General features: G+C 37.7%; 1 protein-coding gene across 4 annotated transcripts in view; it reads left to right on the top strand.

The window, feature by feature from the left end:
* Window positions 1-22,867, top strand: part of TAF2 (TATA-box binding protein associated factor 2) — a 65,128-nt gene extending 42,261 nt beyond the window's left edge. For 3 of the 4 annotated variants that reach the window (XM_065668860.1, XM_065668858.1, XM_065668861.1), the window contains exons 21-26: window positions 1,992-2,061; window positions 3,672-3,781; window positions 6,123-6,352; window positions 8,998-9,150; window positions 9,562-9,667; window positions 21,210-22,867. In XM_065668860.1, coding sequence (XP_065524932.1) covers window positions 1,992-2,061; window positions 3,672-3,781; window positions 6,123-6,352; window positions 8,998-9,150; window positions 9,562-9,667; window positions 21,210-21,475 — 935 coding nt within the window. In that variant the 3' untranslated portion in view covers window positions 21,476-22,867. The remainder of the gene's footprint in view (window positions 1-1,991; window positions 2,062-3,671; window positions 3,782-6,122; window positions 6,353-8,997; window positions 9,151-9,561; window positions 9,668-21,209) is intronic. The other variant, XM_065668862.1, reaches the window with a different exon arrangement.
* The last annotated feature ends 218 nt before the right edge of the window (window positions 22,868-23,085 follow it).

The raw sequence follows: 23,085 nt of genomic DNA, 5'->3' as shown, positions 1-23,085 counted from the left end.
GGTCCTCGTGGACAACCAGCTAACAGTGAGCCACCAGTGCACACTGCAGCAAAAAGGCAAATCAGATCCTGGGCTGCAGCCACGGAGGCATTACTGGCAGAGATAGAGGTGTGATCATCCCGCTCTCCTCACCTGTTTCTCAGATTGTGCCTGGAGTACTGTGTCCTGTTCTGGCCATCACAATTCAAGGAAGATGTGGGCATACTGGAGCAGTCCAAAGAAGGGCCACAAAGATGATGAGAGGGCTGGAGGACCTGCCCCGTGAGGGAAGACTTTGAAGGTCTTTTCTCCCTAGAGAAGAGAAGGCTTATAGGGAACTCCCCACAATACTCCAGTTCTTAAAGGGCAGCTACAGAGGTTGGAGGCTTAATCTTCACAGGGAGCCATATGGAGAGGATAAGGTGCAACAGGTAGAAGTTGCACCAGGAAAGGTTTCATGTTGATACAAGAAAGAAATTTTTACAGTGAGAAAAATCACACAGAGGCACAACCTCCCCAGGGACGTGGTGGAGTCTCCATCATTGGAGGTTTTCAAGATGCAGTTGGACAAGGTGCTTAATAATCTTATCCCTTTTCTGTGAAAGGTTGGACTAGATGATCTTTTGAGGTCCCTTCAAGCCTGGGCTGTTGTATGATTCTGTGATTCTTCTGGCTAATAAGATTGGTTTTGCCCAAGGTCAGGTTTAATTTATCATTGCTCCCCAGAATGTTTTGTAGTTGCTTCATAAACTTGAAGAGCAGGTTAAATGCATTAATAGCAAAGCTTTGGAAATGTCTCAGGCCTCATTTACACTATAAGGCAAATAGCCGGAGAGACTTACTTTATTTCAAGCAGAAATAACTTTAAAAAGCAAAGACTTCCCCCTTTCCTTTGACCACAAGTATGGTGTTTCTTGGTTCTGTCATCCAGTACTATCAGCTTAAAAGTTTCATTCTCTAATCAAAAAACTTTTCAAAATCCCTTTTGTTAGCAGTCAAAATAATCACAGCTTGCTTATGATTGTGAATCATAACACTATATACAATATACAATAATATTTTTCTTACATGCAAAACAACTTTTATATGCCGTATTCTAGCTGCCTTTTATCCCAAAGAAGGGAGCTGCCAGTAAAACCAGCAGTGTATGGACTTGAGCACAGGCAGTCGCTAATCCCTTAAATTTATGTCCTAGGCATAACTTCTCAAAAATTTCTTTGTTTTTTAAGTCAAATGTGAGATTGTAGCATCATCCAGAATGGTGTAGCTGTTATCTAAGTGGTGCAGACCGTGAGCTAATACATTCTGCATCTGAACAGGGTTTGTGTAATTGGTGTAGCTGATACCTGTGTTGATTCCTGTTTGGCAGTGGTACTTGGAAAATCAAAGGAATTTTTTAATCTAATTTAAATTTTAAACAAGCTGATTTTGTTTCTAACAGTGACAGGCAGCAATTTTCTAGAATCATGTGCTGGTAGGTTTAAAAATCCATTTGAATTGCAAAGTATACTGATTTAAAAAGCTTAAGGAAGGCTACTGAGAGGAGTTTGCTTCAGTTTTGTGTAAGCCCTCTAGTTGTCCTCTTTATGTTCTATTTATAGGTAATTCACAGATTCCTACGCATGAGAATTTTAGGTTCTCTATTACCTATGGAAAATAGGATGTTTTTGCTAGTTGAAATGATATGTGGATGTGTTCATTTTAGGAAGCACACAATATCAAAATGATAATTTACTCTGTGATCTCAGTCAATGCTCATGAGCAACAGAGTTACCTGCTGATAGTCACGTTGGTGGTTGTCAAACAACTGAGGCATGAAGGGGTTTTGTGCATGTTTTTATTTCCGTGTAAACCACTTTTTACTCAAATCCGCAACATAATTAATGAAATTACTCTTTAGTTGCAGTGATTCAAGCTGTTTGTGTTCAAATTCAGGAACCTGTGATTGTCTTGATCAGAATCCTTCCAGTTTATGCATATTTATAGGCATTTTATTTTCTTTTTCTTTGCAGTTGATAGGAGCTATGAAGAACTACAGTGGTTACTTACTATGGTTCAGAATGATCCTGTACCCTACATAAGGTTAGTGAGTTAATAAACTGCCAGTATTTAATAATGCTGGAGCTGCTAAGTACATTCTTGGCCTGGAATCGCTAGAACAGATCAAATGCTGACCTGCTTAATACTTCTTCACAAAACAGTTTTTTCTTCTTGTTATATAAATTGAAACATATTTTGATGTTTCAACAGTTCACACCTCAGAAACTAATACACACTTTTCTTATTCTCCATTATATTACTTTTCTTCTTTATGTTCAGCTCCTGTGGTGTAAGTCTGAAGTTAGAAATTGCTTCCTGATCATAAATAGATCTGATGTTGCATGTAGCAAAAAGACTTTGCGATACTTAAAAAAGACAAAGGTTGAGGCATAGTGCACACAGTGTTTTGCCAGCAAGAAGTGTAAAGCAATTGTTAGACTGTAGATGGGGTGAAAGGATAACATGTGAAAATATGGTGTAATTTCTAGGATTGCTTGTTCCAGCTTTGTTTTCACCAATCAGCAGATATTTTATCACATTCATTATAAACCTTTGAACACAGGCATTCATGGTAATTGTTTTTCCCCTTCTTATTTCTTAATTTTTCTAAATTTTTTCTTAATCTTTCTTAATTTGCTTCTTATGGCCACCATTAAAATACTGAGTTTCAAAGATAAATAGTATTACTTTTACTCTCTCTATATAGGTGATTTTTTGCAAAGATCATAGCTGCAAGATTGTTCTGTCATTTTTGTTAATGAAAGTAAGTATATTTGCACTCATTAGAGGAGGTTTAGCTTCAGTCTAGGAAGGAGATTTAATTTTATTTGTATCTTTTTGAAGAGGAGTTTAAATTTTGAATTGAGTGCAATGTAATTGAGTACATTTGTAAGCCTCTTCCAAAAGAAAGAAAAAATATATATGTAATGTTTTTCTTGTTCCAAATCATAAGACAGCAAAGTGAAAGCTTGGTTATACAGGGAAAATACTAAAAATGAGAAGTAATGGAACAAATAATTATTCATAAAATGTTTTCAAGGCCAAGTTTAAAGAAAAAGTGGGGAAAAATGTGTCTACTTTCATCTCAGTGTGTAAATACTGTAAGCAAACATGTAAGTGTAGAATCTCTATACACCAACGTAACTTCAGAGGTGACAGTGTTCCTTTACAGAAAAATGTGCAAGTCACTGGTTTTGGTCCTGATGTTTTGCATCAGTCAGAAACATTTAAAGTTCTTTACAAATACTTTGGTGTCAGTATGTAAGGGGTTTATTTGCCAGACTTGCTCCTTCTTTGTAATTATAAAGTCAGTGTGCAAAAACATTGTTACTAAAGAGAAGAGCATAATGTGGGCTACAGTTTTGTACCTAACTGTTAAGAATAATGTCCAGTAAGTCCTGCTGCTTTGCACCTTGGTTTTTATCTTTAAATTTTATTACTTACTTATATTTGCTTCTGGGTAAATCTGAGCCTATGCATATTGCGAACAGAAGGAAGAGCTACAAGCATAAAACATTGGTTAAAATTTTTGAAGAAATCCTGTATTGCATAAGGCTCCTGTGTTGAATAAGCTTGTAAGAACATGACAGACTGAACAGACTTTGTATTATTAGTGTATTCATTTTGATAAAGACGTTTTCTTTTTCTTTCAGGCATAAGATTCTGGATATGCTGACTAAGAATCCACCTTTTACCAAAAACATGGAGTCCCCTTTATGTAATGAAGCTTTGGTAGATCAACTTTGGAAACTGATGAATTCAGGTTGTTTTTTATTTCTTGGTTGGATGGTTGTTTTGTTGCCTTTTTGTTGTAAGGTTTTTCAAAATAAGCATTACAGACTTGTTTCAGCATATGCTCTCTTAGTTTCAATAGTTGAAATTGAAAATTCAGTCTCAGAGGTTCAATATCATGTAGTTACCTCCAGAACTGTCTCAGTGACACAGGGTACCAAACCTTGGCTTTCATTCTTTTGTCTACTACTGTAGCATGCTTTAATGTACTTTGGCATAGAATGATTCCTTGACCCAGATGTTCAAAGCAAATGTTTCCTCAAATGATGGTGTCTGTATTACCTTTTGCTTTATAATTTGCTTTAGATTAGATAGTCTCTTTGTCCTCTTTTACTAAACTCAGAATATGAGAGGATAACATTTATATAGGTAATTCGAATGAGATTTTTAGAAGTATGTTATAAATTCAAGGCTCAATTTGCTTTGTGTGATTAGGAAAGATCCTAATGAGAGAAGGGCTTGCATCTTTACCATTGACCTGTTTTTCATTGCTAAAGCAGTTTTATCCAGTACTAACAAACTGCCCTTTAACATCTGGCACATTACTACATAGATTACATATAAATGTTTATATAGCTTTTTTAGGTCATTGCAGGCTGTCTGTTCTCCATGTACCATTATTTTTAGTGTTCAAAAGTTTACAGATACACTCCAGGGGTCGAAGTGGGGAAACTACCACCAGTAGTTCAGTTTCATAGGATTTGCCAAGTGTCAGGCACAGAAAATAAACAATTTTGGTGTTCCCATCAGAGTTTGTTTTTCCTTTTTCTTGAGAGAAGAGTGTGTGTAGTGTTTCTTTATAACCATTACCTCTTTTCGCAAGTAACAAATAGTGTATACATTCTTATTATGATTCATGGGGCTTTAAGTACTTAAATTTCTATGCATCAAGATGACATAATGTTTCAATTTATTTTCTGTAAGGGGTAACTGTAGCATTCCAGGGTGCCTTGAAAAAATGTTTGTTAATGTGAGACAAGTTAGTAGCCAGGTTTAAAGCTGCACGTTCCTACAATCACGAGTTGCTTTCATTTAACGTAAGCACATGCAATGGAAAGCAGACTATTTGATATATATAATCTGTTTTTCCTTCTGTGTTAATCTGCATTAAGTGGATAAGGCTCACAAGTTCCCAAGATTGCAGAGCAGGTCTGCAACCGATTTTATTTAAGCTTAGGAGAGAGATACTGAGTGGGAATTCATCTTATCATTGAAAGATGTACTGGTTTAAGAAGTTAAGTCAATTATTTGTTGTGGAAATATTAGAATAGTTTTTAAATTAATTGTGAATATGTCATTCTCTAGAGAGTATGTTAAAGTTAGAAATGTCCAGATCAATATTCATGTTGCTTCAACTTTTAACTGAGTTAAGTGTACGTACAGCTAAGCTCACTCAAAACACTACTTAGCCCCATGAAACTTAGTATTGACAGAGGTAGACCTTGTGATTTTATTTTATGCTAAGTCTTGCACAGCCACATGAACATGGCATTGGCACATCTGTGTCTTGTTTACTAGATAGAGTTCTGTTCCTGCCATGGAACAATATGTTCAATAAACTTTCAATCAGTCAAGAGCTGGGCTGAGTTCACACCAGAATCACTGTATTTGCAGCATTGCACCAGATGTAAGATGTCTTTCTGTTGTGATTGGTGCCAAACGTGCTTTGACCATTTGTGTATGGAAATGACAAAACCAGTACACAGTTTACAGTAAAAAATAAAATTGGTGAAGCATTGCTTTGTGCAGTAAGAATCCGTATCTCCAGTATGAATCCACATTAAACTGTTGAGTACCCAGTGAAGTGCATGACATAGTAGTGATGTCAGAAAGCATGTTTATGCGTTGCCGGTTTGTATTCTTTATCAGTGTAGTTTCCAGAAGGTCAAACTTAAGGCTGCTACTATATTTCATGGAATACACAGGCGAGTGTGCCCAAATCCATTGATGCTGGAAGCCGTTTTGGTAGCAAAATATTCTATTTAATTGCCCGATAGTAAAACTTCAAGTGAAACTTAAAAATTCATGTGGGTATTTTCCGTGTAGTTTTCATTATGTTAGTGTAGCACTTAGTTTCCCACTCTTGTTCTGCAAACATGTTTAGCTTGCAACCCAAACAACTTAGAGCCTTTCTTTTAAACAGGTTGTGGCCGCTGAGGTTGAGTCAATAAGAGGCAGGAATATTGAGGGATGTTTATCTTAAGCACAGAAAATGTCATACTCTGGTGGATCCAGATCACTTAAACCGCTTTATTTAGGGGAGAGGAGAAGATACTGTCTCTGTATTAACAATAATCTCTTTTGGATTTTAGGAACTTCACATGACTGGAGATTACGATGTGGTGCTGTGGATCTCTATTTCACGCTCTTTGGCCTCAGTAGACCTTCTTGTTTACCATTACCAGAGCTTGGTCTTGTTCTTAATCTGAAAGAAAAGAAGGCTGTACTTAATCCAACGATTATCCCTGAATCAGTTGTAAATAATCAGGAACCTGTGAATAGTACTAATAATCACGCACAGTCAGTAGGATTTCAGAACACCGTAAGCACAAACCATCTGCATACATCCCATTCAGCTGGCTCCGAGTCCTTGTCTTGCCTGTTGGTTTAATTTTGTATTGTGTTAAAGCTCCTCATGCTTTAGCTAAACTACCTTTATACCTTGTTACTGTTTATTCCTTCCACTTGAAAAGCTGGCATATACCATAGCATTTTAACTGTTTTGCATAGCGTATGCAAGCTTTTACTTGTTTTTTTCTAGTCTCATTATTTCTGTTCTTTATAAAACTTAACTTTTCTATATTGCTTGTGAGACATGAAGCGATTCACAGAAATGTTTGATGCTGTGATGAAAACTTTTTTATTAGACTAAGAATATTGCTTAAGGGCAAGTTATGCAATTTTCCAAAACAGACCCTTTTATCAGAAAATTTGTTACATCTTAAAATAGATATACCTCTTTTTAAACAACATTAAGAAATGTGAAAGTTGGAACTTTATCACATCTTCAGTGAACACATAAATTGGACTATTTAGTACTGTGCTCTGAAGGATTTGTAACAACTTCTGAAAAATCATATACAATAAGGTTCATATCTTTCTAGTTGCGGAGACTTCACTCCTAACACAGAATCCATTGCATAGTTAAAAAATAGATGTTATGAGCTTATTCAGGTCTTACCTTTCTTACGAATAACTGCCACTGCTGCAAGACCAAGTCTTTTTGTTGGACGGATTTAATCATGAGGGATAAAACTCATCAGACATGGAAATAATGAGATTCAAGAGCTACATTTGATTGAAACTGCTTCTGAGTAAATCCTGAAAGAGAATGTGAACATGTGGTCAGCATGTTTGAAACTCTTTCCACCCTTCTGAATGGGATGGTTTACTGTTACGTTCAGTCACATGGTTGATTTCTATATAGTTTATATTCAGAAGTATATACCAAGCGTGTCAATTATCACAGTACCTTGCAGGCCAATTCCAGTAGGGGGAGAAAATGATAATGGAGTCGAACATCATTACAGCTATCCTACATATTTACACAATTTATAAGAAGTCCCAATTTGCTGCTAATAAACACAGAATTAACTAGCAGTAGACATTTTGTTGACAGATTTTTAGGCTTCAGTTCAGTGAGCATCCAAACTTTTTTTGCAGCCAATCTTAATAAAAAAAATTTACTTGTAAGTCTTCTTCTTCTTATACTGCCCTCCTTTGTCATAGCAGAGTGTTGCTGCATAGTGAGCTGGATCAGGGTGGGATCTGGTTGAAAAATATCTCTTTTATGAACAGACAGTTCCTGCTGGTTCAGTTTCTTGGTCCAGTTCATCATGTAGTTAGACAAATACTTGTGGCAGCCCAGGACAGAAATCTGTGAGGAAGAGGAGGAGGCTGCTTCTTTTAGTAGCAGTACGCTAGTGTGAAAATACCGCATTAGTATAAGCCTCAATTCATACTTCATTCCCTGTATCTTTTCCTATGCCTTATCTCCATTCTCCTACCCCTTACTTTAAGATTGCCATTTTGCATATAACTCCCCCAGAATTCAGGGAACTGATTTTCCTTGTTAAAAAAATCAAACTAGAAGCATAAACCAAAGATTGCCTCTCCCATAGCCAAAGTTTATCCAGAAGTGATTCACAACATTTGTGTGTTGGATTAAATAACGGGGTTGAATAAAGAGAAATACATCATTGAAGGAAAATTAATTAACGTATAGAATACATCAGATTAACTAGATTTTTTAAAGTAGACTCTATATGCTGAGAGCATAAACATGTTAAAATCAGTACTAGTAGACTTGTGACACTGAATTTGCTGAAGATGGTAAAAGTCACTCATTTTATAAAGTTGACTTATAATTGTTCAGGGCAAATTTGTGGGACTTTTGTGTGCCCTTTGATAGAGGAAAGAGCAGTTCAGTGGAGCAGCTTATACTCTTGAGAGTCTATGATACAGCTTTTATCTAGATTTTAATGGGCTCTTAATTTTATGTTTGCTTCTCTGGGATTTTTCCTTCTATATTTTGTGTATTGGGCTTGTTGTAATACCTATCTTGTGTTTTACTGACTATACGTGGAACTTAGTAGGCTCTCCTGCTATTTTTATGTTCCTTTGACCCTGTTTTTGTGGACAGTCTAGGCAGTAATTTACAGAACAGTTTAACTTTTCAATAATATTGTTGTGAAATAAAAAAAAAAAAAACAACCCAAGTTATAAGTGCTTGTTATGATTTGTATTCAACAAAGTAAGCATTAGCTTTTAAAGCTAACTAAAAGAAGATTTAGCTAAATCCCATGTGTAAATCAGAGGCTATCACAGTTTTTCAACTATGATTTGGACTGAGGAGAGTCTGCAAGGCACACATTTATAGAAAGGCTATTCAGAGGCAGCAAATGTTGTTGCGCACCAACAGTACCATGATTGTGAGAAGGAACAGAAAAGATGCCAATGGTAGATATGCAGAAGGAGCAGGGATAGAAGTAAAGAGAAACTATGTTTGTAGGAGAGGTTGGCACAAATCCATACAGGGTTTTAGAAAATGCTTTTTGCCAGAACTACAGGGAAAACTTTGTTCAAATCACCCAGTTTACCCAGAAGTGTTTTCAGCTATCAGGTCTCTTTTAGGCTGAAACATGGCTCTTGCTATCTTCTAATTTTGGTCTTTTAATGCTGCTTCAGGAGGATGATCATCTTATTAAGGAAACAGCATCCAGCATTTCTGGTCATCAGCAGGGGGTGAAGAGGAAGGCTGATATGCCACTCGGGTCTCCATTGGAGCCAGGGCAAATACTAGAGAAGAATGAAGACAGTAAAGTCAAACTCAAAATCAGAGTAAGAAATGGAAATTCAACTTGCACAATATGTAGGATATTCAGAATAACAGCAGTGGCTTCTGCTGACCTCCCTTAAAGCTGTGTTCAGACAAAAGACACGTTGTGTGTATGTGTGCAGTAGTTGTTACACTTACTTTGCAAAAATCGTTTTCCATCAGATTCTTTATTGGCTGAAAAGAACTAAAATTGGCAGTTAATGCTCCTGTTCACACAGCTTCATGGTAAATTAGAATGAAGAAAACACACCCTTTTTAATTTCACTGAATTTTTATTCCTTCGCAGTGGTAGATATCACTTCCTTTCCCTCTCACCCCCAGTTTACCACAAAAATAGAATATTTTAAGTTCTATTTAGTGATATTCTTACAAGTTATTAGCATCTGCTTATTTTTTGTTTCCTGATATCTTAGTTCTCAAACTCTCAAGAAGAGGAGGAAATTGATATGGACACAGTTCATGACAGTCAAGCCTTTATTTACCATCATTTGAATATGTTGGAGAGACCATCCACACCAGGTATGCCAAAATGATAGTATGACTTTTCCAACTATTTCAGTCACTTACGGGTTTTTTTTTTACTACTGTTTATTTCCAAACATAAAGTGTTGGTAAGTGTGAGACGTTAACTGATTTCCAGGGGTAAAGGGTGCATAAGAACACTTCTCTAGCTTCCAGTATATATATATATATATGCTCAGGGGACTGGAGCACCTCCTGTATGAAGATAGGCTGAGGAAGTTGGGGCTGTTCAGCCTGGAGAAGAGAAGGCTGTGGGGAGACCTCATAGCAGCCTTCCAGTACCCTATACTGGGGTATAGGGATGCTGGGGAGGGACTCTTCGTCAGGGACTGTAGTGACAGGACAAGGGGTAATGGGTTAAAACTTAAACAGGGGAAGTTTAGATTGGATATAAGGAGGAAATTCTTTCCTGTTAGGGTGGTGAGGCACTGGAATGGGTTGCCCAGGGAAGTTGTGAGTGCTCCATCCCTGGCAGTGTTCAAGGCCAGGCTGGATGAAGCCTTGTGTGGGATGGTTTAGTGTGAGGTGTCCCTGTCCATGGCAGGGGGGTTGGAACTAGGTGATCTTAAGGTCCTTTCCAACCCTAACTATTCTATGATTCTATATTTATAGATAACTGTATACATATGTATTTTCATTGTCTAAGTAAGACAAGTATGTATCATGCTTATAAAAGTGAAGAGCTCAGGAAAGAATAAAACTACATAAAGCTGAAATAGAACCCCATAAGCAATTGGGTCAAACTTACTTTGCCATAGTTGTTACTTAAGAAAAATAATTTTGAAAATTAACTTTAAAAAAAATAGCAAGATTGTTAAGTTAAAAAAAAGCTCTACTCAGAACCACACAGTGATTTATAACAACTTCAGTATTTGAAAAACATGCAGGCCTCAAATATGCTTAGAAGGGCTTTTCAGAGTTGTAAATACAGCATCTGTGAGCAAAATGGTTTCATTTCAAGCACTTTTACTACTTCTCTTAGTATCTTTCTTAATAAAATACTTTACAAAATCCTTTCTCAGAGAATAGTGTTTTTTAGAAACCTTAATGCATGCTGAATTTCTTTGATGAGCATGCACATTCTTACCTGCCAGTAGCAAAGAAATTCAGTGGATAGTCTCATTTTCTCAAAACATTTTAACCACATTTTGTAAGTTTAGTTCCAGAACATGCCAGTGGCACTAAGCTGAGGTATTGTGACCAGGTAACAAGCATTTTTGAGACCTTTGGTATTCAGCTGTGCTGCCTTTGGCTGGGATAGAGTTAATTTTTTTTCATAGTAGCTAGTACTAGGCTGTGTTTTCAATTTGTGCTGAACATAGTGTGATAACACCAGGGATCTTTTAGTTACTGCTGAGCAGTGCTTACATAGAGTCAAGGCCTTTTCTGCTTCTTATTCTGCCCCACCAGTGAGTAGATTGGGGGTGCACAAGTTGTTGGGAGGGGACACAGTGGGGACAGCTGACCCCAACTGTCCCAAGGGATATTCCATACCATATGTCATCATGTTCAGCATATAGAGAGCTAGGGGAAGAGTGAAGGGTGGACATTTGGTTTGGTGGCATTTGTCTTCCCAAGTAACCATTAACACGATGGAGTCCTGTTTTCCTGGAGGTGGCTGAACACCTGCCTGCGCATGGGAAGTGAATTAATTCCTTCTTTTGCTTTGCTTGAGTGCACAGCTTTTGTTTTCCCAATTAAACTGTCTTAATCTCAGCCCGTGAGTTTTCTCACTGTTAACGCTTCTGATTCTCTCCCTCATCCCATTGTGGGGGTGAGTGAGTGAGCAGCTGAGTGGGACATTGTTGATGACTGGGGTTAAACCACAACAGCATCCAGAACAAGATCTTAAGGTTGCAGTACTGCAACGTGTAAAAGTGAAATATTTGGCCTTAGAAGTAGGATTCATAGTAATTACCCTCTTGCTTGTTTTTCTGTTTTTATCCAGTGGTTGCCTAATCTAAAATACAAGTAGATCTTAGCAGCAGGATCTGGAATGTTGGTTAAGTTTTAAGTGCCCTAGGTCCTGAGCTAATCTGACAGGTGACCTCATCTGCTTCCCCTGGGACCTGGCAAGTTAGTGGCCCTATTTAAGAGAAGCACTGGTAGATGTTCCTGTTCTTGGTGTCCTGCTGAGGCTGGTGCCGTGGTGCTGGCTGGGGGTATGGAAGCTGAAGACTCATACTCCCTTAGGGCCTCGGACTTAACAGTTTTACTTCCTTGGCAGATGCTGTAGCCACCAAGAGGTTTTGTTTTGGTTTTGTTGCTTTTTTTTCTAAAAGGTAACTGCTGTCATTGCTCAGCTAACAAATCAAGTTCATATGGGGACATAAAACACAGGGAGGCCTAGTTTCTGGATTCCAGATGGCCTTTGGTTAATGACATGTGCCTGTACAGCCGGGTCCACCAGGATGGATTTGCTGTTAAATATGTAAAGTAGCAAAACTCATACCATTTTGCCTAAAGAACAGCCATTTCACGAAAGTGAAGGGGAAGGCTGCCTGTAGGTTGCTATTGCAAATTTAGGAGCCTAATTCTGCTCAACTTTTACTTTAAACCTCTCAGAGCTGCTTGATTTGTCCTCAGTGTTATGGGCAACTATCACATTTTCTGTTATAGCAAAGAATGACACATCCAGGGCACACAAGTGCAAAGCTGATCCACTGAGAATTAGTATTTATAACTCTTACATGGTATTTTGCAACAATTTTTTTTTACCAGATTTACACACTCTATGGAATATAAAGTCATAAACAAAACTCTGCCAAATACTTCACAAATAGGACTTATGGGACCCTCTGTAAGCCAGCTCTGTGCTCCAGCTCTTGCATATTAAGTTTGCACTAGAGTTCAGAAAGGGTAAGGCCTGATCAGGAGTGGAGTAATGGCCAGTTGTCTGCTGCTTTTGTAGACCTACAGCAGACAAAAGCTGAGTTTCACTTGTGTGCTGAATGACCTTCTCACCTCTGCCATTCAGGCATTCAGCACACGGGAATGCATTTTCTTTCTTAGGTAATAAATGAGACAAATGCTGGGGCTTTGCCACATAATTCATTTTCAATAATAAGCCTTTGAAAAGCATTAGTTTGAAACACTTCAGATTAATTTCATTTTCTTTGGTTTGTGCAGTAAGAAACAGTTCCACTTAAGATATTCTTTCCTTCTAAAATTTCACCTGTTTCTTATTCATGGCATTTTTCTTAGAAGCAGAGATGTATGAATTTCAGGCTGGGTAAATAAAGACAGTTCAGTCTTTAGGAAATTGTATACTTCTGAGAAGAAACAGATGGGGAAAAATAAAAGCATACGTAAATAAAATTGTTCATGCATAGGAGTGTTTTGTTCTACAAAGGAATCACAGATAACGTTTCCTGAGGGCCTTGGAGGTTTTGCTGCGATGACGGAGGATGGGCTCACTTCAGTGAGTGCTTATTGTGAAATAGATTGACAACAGGTTCTGAAATGGTCTCAGTGCCTTGTTAGTAAATCTGCAAGATCTTGTATCTGCCTCCATACTGTGACTCTTACTTGGAAGGCAGTGAGCTCTTAGTCCATACTCTGTTTTCCTCTCACAGCTGTGGGTTATGTCCCTACATGTCACATGAAGCATTAGGTCATGAGCCAAACACAGCCTGTGAACAGCAGCTGCCAGGAGGAAGTTCATTTGGGTCTAAATCCTGCTGTAGCTCTGTACTCCTTTATTTATTTATTTATTTATTTTACACTCCCCACCACCCTGAATGATAATTTGGATTTGTTCAAGTTGATGTAACCCCCCTAAAGCCAGGAAAAGGTTATTTTCCATTAAAACCTTTTTAATTTTTTTCCTTCCCTATGTGCTTCTACTCATGGATGTGAAAGATTAGGGCTGAGACATATGCTACACGGGCAATAAAGGAAGTCTTGTACTACAACTCTTGCAGGATTACAGGTTTCAGTACTACAGTTATAGCACCTTTTATAGTTCACGTAGAAAATCTTTTAAATCCTACTGAAGCATCCTGTCTACAATAATAGAACTGTGAACTCTGGCAGTTATAAGAGATTCTGGAGATTCCGAACATTTTTCAAGACATTATTAAAGGAAAGAGTTGTGAACTGTTGGAAGAATGCTGTCGCGTTGATTATTCATCTGCCCTAAGGGCTAGGAACATGGCAACCGTTTTAGAACCTCTAGTGCTGTGCAATTTCACATTTCTAATGTGAGAACAGATTTTTTTGCTACTAAGTCACCAAGAATAGTAGTAACACTCCCTACTCTTCAGATCAAAAAAATTTCAAGATCAGATTTTCTATAAGCAGTGGATTTAAACTCTCAGACTATAAGACTTGTTGACTTCAGTGAGATCTGATTAAAATAACACTTCTATATTTACTTTAATATTTCACTTATCTGAAAGTACAGCAGTTCAGAACTAACCTCTAAAAAGTTATGCTGCGTGTGTCAGTGTTTATTGATTGGCATGTTCTTTTCTGCTTCCAAAATAAATGCCTAGCTGTAGCCTTTGTGGTCTGCCAGTGAAGTTGTATGTCTTTAGGGCTCAACAGATCATCACTGATAAACATTTAGTTAGAATTTTCCCAACTATTTTTGGTAGTTTGATAGCTGATACAAAGCAGTGTCCAATTCTCTCTTTACTTCTACAAAAGAAAAAAAACCAAAAAAGAAATACAGCGATGTTGTTTTTGTACAGCGTCAGTCCTTTCTCTGATCACATTCAGGAGCTTTGAAGACACATGCTGAACATTCAGATGCAGATCAGAAAAATCCTTTGGCCATTCCATTAATCCTTTGCTGTTTTCCGGGATAATCAAACTGGAAATTTCCACTGCTGACCTTGTAGGTCACTCTTTTTACCATGTCGATGTACATGAGGTTTTGATCGTCTAGGCCACACTCTTACGTCTTGATAGGATTGTGGTCTTGTTTATCACAGTTGCTGTCTTGCAGTTTCAGGAAATAATAATTTAGCTGGACTGAATTGTTTCTGGAATGATTTGAAACTGGATACAGCACATACTGCAGTAAGGTATAGAGGGAAACTGTTGCAGTCACGTTTAACCAGTGCATTTACAACAATATATCTGAGCTTGTGGTGCTAATCATTGCATTTCAAGTGTATAGTAGGTACTAGGAGTTCAGTATGAGAAGTATGAAAAGCCCACTCCTCTGGAGCTCAGTGAAGCTACCCGAGTTAGCTATAAAAGCACCAGTATGTCAGAGCTCAGCCAAAGAGGCTTCTTGCCAAGAAGGGTTACAGAAGCATCAGCACAAATACATAAATACATAAACACTTCTTGGATATGAGGACAATACTGATGACGGATTTTTGCTACTATTTTTAATGAGGGAAAAATTGTCACAACTGTTCTGTTAGACTAGCCTTTGATATCATGTAATATTACTATAGTATCTGTTTGATAGTATCCGATACCCATAGGTTGACTTTATTACCTAAAGTATAACTGTTTCCAAACTGCTGACTCTTGTAAGTTTTGAGGTTATGTAGATAATTTTGCCTTACTGAAATAGTATGTGATTAATTGCACACTTCGCAAGCAAGGTTGTTTTCAAGTGCTTTATCGTAAAGTGCATGAAAGCAGCTTTACTAGAAACATAAGCCCTGTGGATAGTGACAGCATAAATGCGATTGCATCAGTGTGTGGCTGCAGCGTGTTAAATACATGGTTTAATAAAAGCAACTTAGTTGTGTAGCTGTGCCTGTCTCTGAGAAAAGAGCTGATCACTCTTAAATGGAATCACTGTCCCTGGAAGTGTTCAAAAACTGTGTAAACGAGGCTCTCATTGATACAGTTTAGTGGTGATCATGGCAGTTGTGGGTTAATGGTTGGACCTGATGATCTTAAAGGTCTTTTCCAACCTAATTGATTCTATGATTCTAAACCTAGGAGATGGATAAGGCTAACAACTAAATTTTCATGTGAACTTCCTGAAGCCATTAGACACACAGAGTATGCTGGATTGATTTACTAATTTAAATGTTCTTTTTCTCCTGAATAGGAAATACTCTAGAATTTTCTAGAATATTAAAGTATATGTCATAAAAATAACACCACGGTTAAGCTAGTATTTTAATATAAGGACAAAACAATATAGTTTTGAAGCAAAATTCAACTGAGGAAATAAATAAAGCAGGTACGTGTTTAAAGTTGTATTTGGATTAAATCACCAGCTCATCTGTGCAGTACTTTCACAGATGCTATCCTTTGGTGTAGGTATAGGGAATTATCTATCTGGATATAAATCACACTAAAAAATGTGAAGTCAAATGAATCTGTAAATTTGAGTTCACGCTTTTTTTTTATGTTGAAGCCAAATTAACTGATTTTTTTAGCACAGCCTCAGAAAACTTCTGTGTGGTTTTATTTTTATTTTAACTAGACCTTTACTTCTCACTCTCTTAAGTTTTGTCATATGGCCCTTCAAAGAACACTCTGATAGACAGAAAATTGGTCTTTTTCAGCTATGTATGTAATTTGAAAAATCTACTTCTTCAGACAAATGATGAGACACTCTTGCGCTCTGGAAGTCTGGAATTATTTATGCTTGGTAACTTTTTGCGTGTGCTTCATTGGTGGTTCAACAGACACATAAACACAGCATTAAATTAAAAATAGTGTGTCTTGGATGTTTCCAGGGTAATACTAAAAAAGAAAAGTAGAAATAAGGAAAAACAGGGTAATTGTCAAAACAATTTTTAAGCTCCTTTCAGCTTAAAATCTCCCAGTGTTCTCTCTTCAGAGCAAATGCTGGCCAGAGCTGAGCAAAGTGCAGTATTTTTCTCATTAGCAACCTTCCTTTAGGTTCTGGGGGAGACACACAAATTACTCATGTGCTTGTGTTGATGTCCCCTACTTCCATCTGAAACACTGGATCCATGGGCCTTAGCCTGTGCTTTGATTTGTGAAGTTGGTTTCTCCCTCTCTGACACGTGAATAAATCAGGGTGCACATGGGGTCATTGTTAACAAGTCTCACTTTAGAAAAGTCAGCTGTTTTAAATAGATTGTACATGCAAAGAAATAGAGACTGTAAGTCTGTGGTGTCCTGCCCTCTTCACACAAAATCAGAGATAGGCCGAGAAAGTTGGGGCTGTTCAGCCTGGAGAAGAGAAGGCTGCGTGGAGACCTCATAGCAGCCTTCCAGTATCTGAAGGGGACCTATAAGTATGCTGGAGAGGGACTCTTCATTAGGGACTGTAGTGATAGGACAAGGGGTAACGGGTTAAAACTTAAACATGGAAAGTTTAGATTGGATATAAGGAAGAAATTCTTTACTGTGAGGGTGGTGAGGCGCTGGAATGGGTTGCCCAGAGAAGTTGTGAATGCTCCATCCCTGGAAGTGTTCAAGGCCAGGTTGAACAGAGCCTTGGGTGGCATGGTTTAGTGTGAGGTGTCCCTGCCGATGGCAGGGGGTTGGAACTACATGATCTTAAGGTCCTTTCCAACCCTAACTATTCTGATTCTATAAATACCGGAGAAACCATATGGAAGATCTTGTGAAAGCCTGTTGGCATGTTAAAGTCTCAAGTTATGTGTTTCCAAATTGTACAAGTTCAGTAGCAAGAGTAAATTAGGTAGAACACTACCAGACACTGTTGTTCAGTGTTTATGTACCAATGGTTCTTTAAAAGGAAAAAACTGACCCTAGATAACTGATAAGCAGGATGCTGGAATTATCTGACAGCAGCTTTTATTACAACAGAAAATGTAACTTTAAAACTTACCAAGATCTAACCTTCTCTCATTCTAAAACTAAATTACAAGATACGTGTTTTCATATTTCTTCTCTCTCACATTGGTCCCCAGGACAGTTTCAGATCTTTTTCCCATGGGATAGTTACCCTGTCTAATTTTAAACACCTACCCAGCTAGCTGGAACACTGCAAAGCCAATAATTACATTGGAATCTCCACATCCCAAACAGAAGGGAATCCAAGTGCATTTTCTTCCAAGGAATTCTCCCAACCACTTCAGAAGCGAGCTCCTGGGCTCACCCTCCACTTATTGTGGGTTTCTGTGCTTTGAGAAACCCAGGTTCCAGTCGTGCTCCCCCTGCCAGAAGGAAATGGGTTCCCTGCAGGAAGAGGGAGTGCTCCATGCCTCCATGCAGCAGTCCTGCTCTACCCCTGGTGATATGAGGACAGTATTAATGCCCTGTAAAGCAATTCCTGCTTAGCCTTGCTTTCCTACTTTGGCAGCTTCCTGGCACGGGCTCTAAGTATGTATTAATTAAAAAGAAATTAAAATGAAGAAAAGTGTTCTGCAAGAAGTTTAACAGTGAATTTCACAGGTAAAAATTGGCAAGTTTTTTATAGAGCTTTTACAGCTCTGTCCATTCTAAAAGAACTGAGTGTGGTATTCTGCGTGCATCCTGTCTGAGCCATTATCCAGGATCAATATATTTGATTCCTGATTTCAAAGCAGTCTTGAGGAGTAGGAGGATATCTTCTGGGTAGTTATTTTTGGATTTTAAACACCAACGGATTATAGCTATCATTTACCTCTGTGAAGAAAGTGTATGTGTACTGTCAGGTACTGGCTCTTTTATTTTTTATTTGTAGCGTATTTGCCAATGTTGACTGTCTCCTTAAGCCTCAGCAGCCTTTGAGTTGCAGCTGGATCCCACTTCTCCCCTTCCTGAAGATCTTCCTGACTTTCAGTTCCTACATGCTCACCACCACCCTTTCAGTTATGTTGGCTTAATTTACTTTCCTCTTTGCTTCCTAATTTGCTCCAGTCAGAGGTGTTTAACTGTTTTAAAGAATAGATTTATATATATATATATATATACACCTGAAATAAGTAGTGATAGTGCAGGCTGATGTCTTAGCAGAGCTAGTAGTTCAGTGAACAGCAGGAAATGTGCACAAATGCCAGGTAGGACAACAGAGGCAAGAAGGGTGTGTTGGATTGCATCCTTGGTCTTTGCTGGCACTTGGCATTCCTGCTCCATCATCCCTGCAGACTTAAGCCCACGTCCTTAGACCAGTTATACTGAGTTAAAGTATGTAAAGCTCAGAGGTTTAACCTTGGTTTGAGGTTGTTACAGATGTAGTGTCTAGGCTTACAGGTCGAGTTTCCATGAAAAATAGCTCCATTATTTGGAACTAATGGAGCTATGAAGTATTAAGGGTTTGTGGCATGTGTGTGGGTTTTCTGTTTTCTTTTAGGTTGACTTTAGTTTTCCTTGAATGTTTTAGTGTATCGCGTGCCTGTAGCTTAGGAATATGTGAGAATGTGTTTCATACCTTAGATAATGTTTTCTACATCTTTTATGGATGAACACTGATTGGTCTTCAGGCTTTTTGCCATGACCTTTATTTCTGTGTTACGGAAGCTGTGCTTGTGTCCCTGCCACAGGTTACCTTTAACACCTGTAACCTATTTTAATGGTGTCAAATACCATGTGCTTTTGTTTTTCTGGGGTGAAGCCTCCAACCATTCTTTTTCTAATGACCCAAGTCAGATATGCTCTTTTCCACTGATCTGTCTTAGGGTTAATGGCTGGTTTTGCAGCTTTCATCTGCTGAAGAAAATGGTCTTGTCTAAAAGCTGCATGCTTTAGAGGACTGACCTCAGGCTACTGGATAGATTTAGGTACAGCTAGGAGTTCCTTAAAAGAAATATGATTAGAAACAGTTACATTGTGAAGCAATCTTGTACCTTTTTGCATCAAATATAGTACTTGTATGCTGTCTGCAGTATTGAGAACTGCTCCAGGTGACAGTGTAAAAAAAGTTGTAGTAACTGTCCACTGAAGTTGGCAAGTGGAAGTTTAAAATACTTGTATATTAGGGATTTTATAGGACTTTATAGGAAATTGTTGTTCTCTAATACAGCCTCCTTCATAACATCATCAGAATTTTATATTGCACCATATTCACATCTTGTGGTTGAGTCCAAGCATATTTCTAGAAAGACATAATTTTTGCTATTTAAGACTTCAAGCAATAGGGATTCCGCCATGTCCCACAGTAAATCATTGATTATTCTCACTGTAAAAGTGTTTTGTATTTTTATTGACTTCTAAACACTGCATACAGATGTAGATTTTGTTTTTTCCAGCCATGTTTAAAAGCAAAAACCAGCACAGCTCTACAGTCTAGAAACTGTCCTATGTATGTGCTTCAGTAAATCAGTTCCTAATCTTTGGGATAAGGCTAGAAAGATTGCATGGAAATCTTTCTCAGTGCTTGTTTGTCATACTACAGGGAGCTGGCTCTTCAGACTTCCAGGAATGATTACCGTAAATGAATCTTTCTTGCCTGTAAAGAATTGAAACCAACCAACGAAAAAGATGTACAGGGAAAAAACATCCATTTTCAAATATACAGAAAAAGATAATTACAAATTATATCAAGTAATTCCATGTTATTTAACAGGGATATTTTCACCAAAAACTGTAGGGGAAAAAAAAACCCACCAAAACACAAGCACACATTTAAAGCAGCTGTGAAGAAAATCAATTTTAAAAGGAATAGTTAGAATCATAGAATCAACTAGGTTGGAAAAGACCTTTAAGATCATCAAGTCCAACCATTAACCCACAACTGCCATGATCACCACTAAACTGTATCAGTGAGAGCCTTGTTGCCTTCAAAAATCTGTTGGTGCTTTTCTACATTTATCTAATAGTTAAAGCACGTTCTTACAGTGTGAGTCATTTGATTCAATTTCTGCCTAAAGGAATTCCAGCCTTCCTACCTTCCAAGCGTTTCCCATAATTAGCAATGTTATTCTTAGATTTTTGCCCTGTCATCCATACTGTTGAAGCTTTTGCAGTCTGTGTGAAATAATGAAATACTAAATGAGCGAAAGACAGAATGAGAAAGCCATTCAGGAATTGAGAAGTCATGGATCACATTTTCCTTTCTCAGATTCACATACAAGGCTTACTCAATATAGAAATAGTTCTAGCGTATTTGTGAAATATATACTAACAGTGATTGTCTTTGTTGGAATCTGCTTTTTGTTTAGGAATAAAACCATATAATCTTTCAAATAGGCTAAACTGGTTGTGAGAAGTTCTTTTCAGTATCAAAAGGTTTGTATATTGTTGAAGGGAGCTTTAGCTCATGACTAAAAGGCATTCACATCCCAAACCTGCACTTCAGTGATTCCATTCCAGCACTTTATACCAGAGTTTTCACAAGCAGCTATCTTTTTATTATTCATGATATAGTGGCCTTCTGACTCCATTTCAAAATGCATTTCTGGAAGCTAGTATTACTTGTAGTTTCTTAGGTCTTTATAGTTGCTAATTGTCTGGGATCCATTTATCCTTCTGAGGAAGGAGGGAATAACTCTGTAAAATTCTCAGTAGTACAGGAACCTTCATGGCATGTTCAGAGCCTTTTCTGAAAAAACATAAACCAAGTATGTGAATGGTACAAGTATCATAACTTTACCTGTATATTTAAATGATAAAGTAGTTTTTATCCAATATTTCAGAATTTCTTCTGCTTGAAAACAATGCAAGTTAAGCATTTACTAACCCCCAGTGTCTGTTCTTTTAGGTAAAGAGCAATCTTCAGGAGAGGTGAACATGCACCCTGTCTCAGCAGCTCCGCTGTCTGTGTTTAGTAAAGAATCCAACTCCTCTAAACATAGTGACCACCATCACCACCACCACCATGAGCACAAGAAGAAGAAGAAGAAACACAAGCATAAGCATAAGCATAAACATAAACATGACAGTAAAGAAAAGGAAAAGGATCCCTTTGCCTTCTCTAACAGTCCAGCCAGTGCACGATCCATCCGTTCCCCGTCACTTTCAGACTGATATCGGTGGCTTCTCTGGAGTTCAACTTGCAATATTCTCTGAATACTTAGAAGGATGTATATAACTATAGCTTCTATCTTTTTTTATGGAAATAACAATATGTGAATTGCCTTAGCAATTCAGAAGCTCTGCCACTGTCCTCATTTGAAGCATTCTGTTTGCATATGCGGTTGTTGAAATAATCTGATTCAAAAAGTATGTTTTATGACTCTGAGTCATTTTGCATTTCACTGTTCTCCACACCTCCCACTCTTTTTTCCATTTTAAACAAAGAAAACAGCCCTTTATGTAAGGGCCTGTGTCCACTGGCAACCCCCTGCACATCATGCTGACCATGTGTGCTGCCAGAACCAATTATGTTTTAATCCTTTGAAGAACATTATGAGGCAGAGTATGTTTTAAGCAGAAGCCAATTGCCAGGCCTTTGGTGAAGTGCTGTTTCCAGAGTAGTGTTGTATTACCAAGTGTAGACCTCCTGAGAAGACAGGGATTTTCTGTAGTCTTCAGTTGAGCTGTTTCTTGCTTTAACCATTGCGCTGTAATGTCAGAATTTTAAGAACAGTACACAGAACATTTGCCTTTTTCACATACTAAAACTCTTAAAAATCCCAAGCTGCTCTTAAGCTGCTTTTATTATGGACATGACCCTTTGGATATAATGACCCTCTGCAATTATGTTTTTGGAATTTTAGCAAAATGCTTAATGCATGTTTTGACCTGTAATCAGGCTTTTAAAACTCCAATAAAGTTTGCAAATTATTTTGACAGAGGTAGATTTTTTTTCTTCAAGCTTGACACTGGGATATACTTTTGAAAGATGGCTTTGCTAAAATTAAAAAAAAAAAAAAAATGTGTATTTTTAAAAACCATAAACTTCAAAGATTGAAAAACACATCTTTCCTCTTGCCAGGGGGTGGTTTTTTTGGAAGCATTCTATATGATCAGCTCATGAATCCCCAGGAGAAATACATTAGTAGGTTAAGCTAGGTCTGGGACTTTGAATGATGGATACATTTAAAGTACTTCAGCTGTGGTTTATGCAGTGTGTACTATTTACACCCAGCAAATGTTTTATTTAAAAACTTAAATTTTTTGAAATTTTGATAATAGAGATAAATAATCTGCCACTTTTTATGTGTTTTCTCTATTTGTATGTGGAGGCAGGGGTTTGACTTCCATGCACTGGTTGACTTCTGTTGCCTAGAGGTCACTTCACCTTTAGCTTTCTATAAAAAGGTTGTATTTAGGCTATTTTTAAAAGAAATTTCCCAACTTCCTTTGAGAGACGGATTCTCCTTCTTAGGACAAAGGCAGAAAGTTCAACAGGGATCCAAGAAGACTTTTTAAGCCATATTCTGTTTCATTAAAGTTAATAAATACTTTTAAATTGCATACCCGCTGTTGAATCCTGTAGTTTTTGTAATACAAGATTATCTTTAGAATGGAAAGATGATAGACTCAGGTGTTTTGTAATATGTGTACACTTACTTTGTTATTCAGACACTGTAGCCCTTTAATACCTTGTGGCTAGTTGTGCTAATCATTGTATTTGGAGTACACATTAAGAGAAGTTTGGGCTGGATTTGGTTGTGATGGATGTGGGCAGCATC

The sequence above is a fragment of the Lathamus discolor genome, chromosome 2 (assembly GCF_037157495.1).
Source record: "Lathamus discolor isolate bLatDis1 chromosome 2, bLatDis1.hap1, whole genome shotgun sequence".
Classification (NCBI taxonomy): domain Eukaryota; kingdom Metazoa; phylum Chordata; class Aves; order Psittaciformes; family Psittacidae; genus Lathamus; species Lathamus discolor.
The sequence above is the reverse complement of the archived record's forward strand: the minus strand, read 5'-3'. Positions and strand labels throughout refer to the sequence as shown.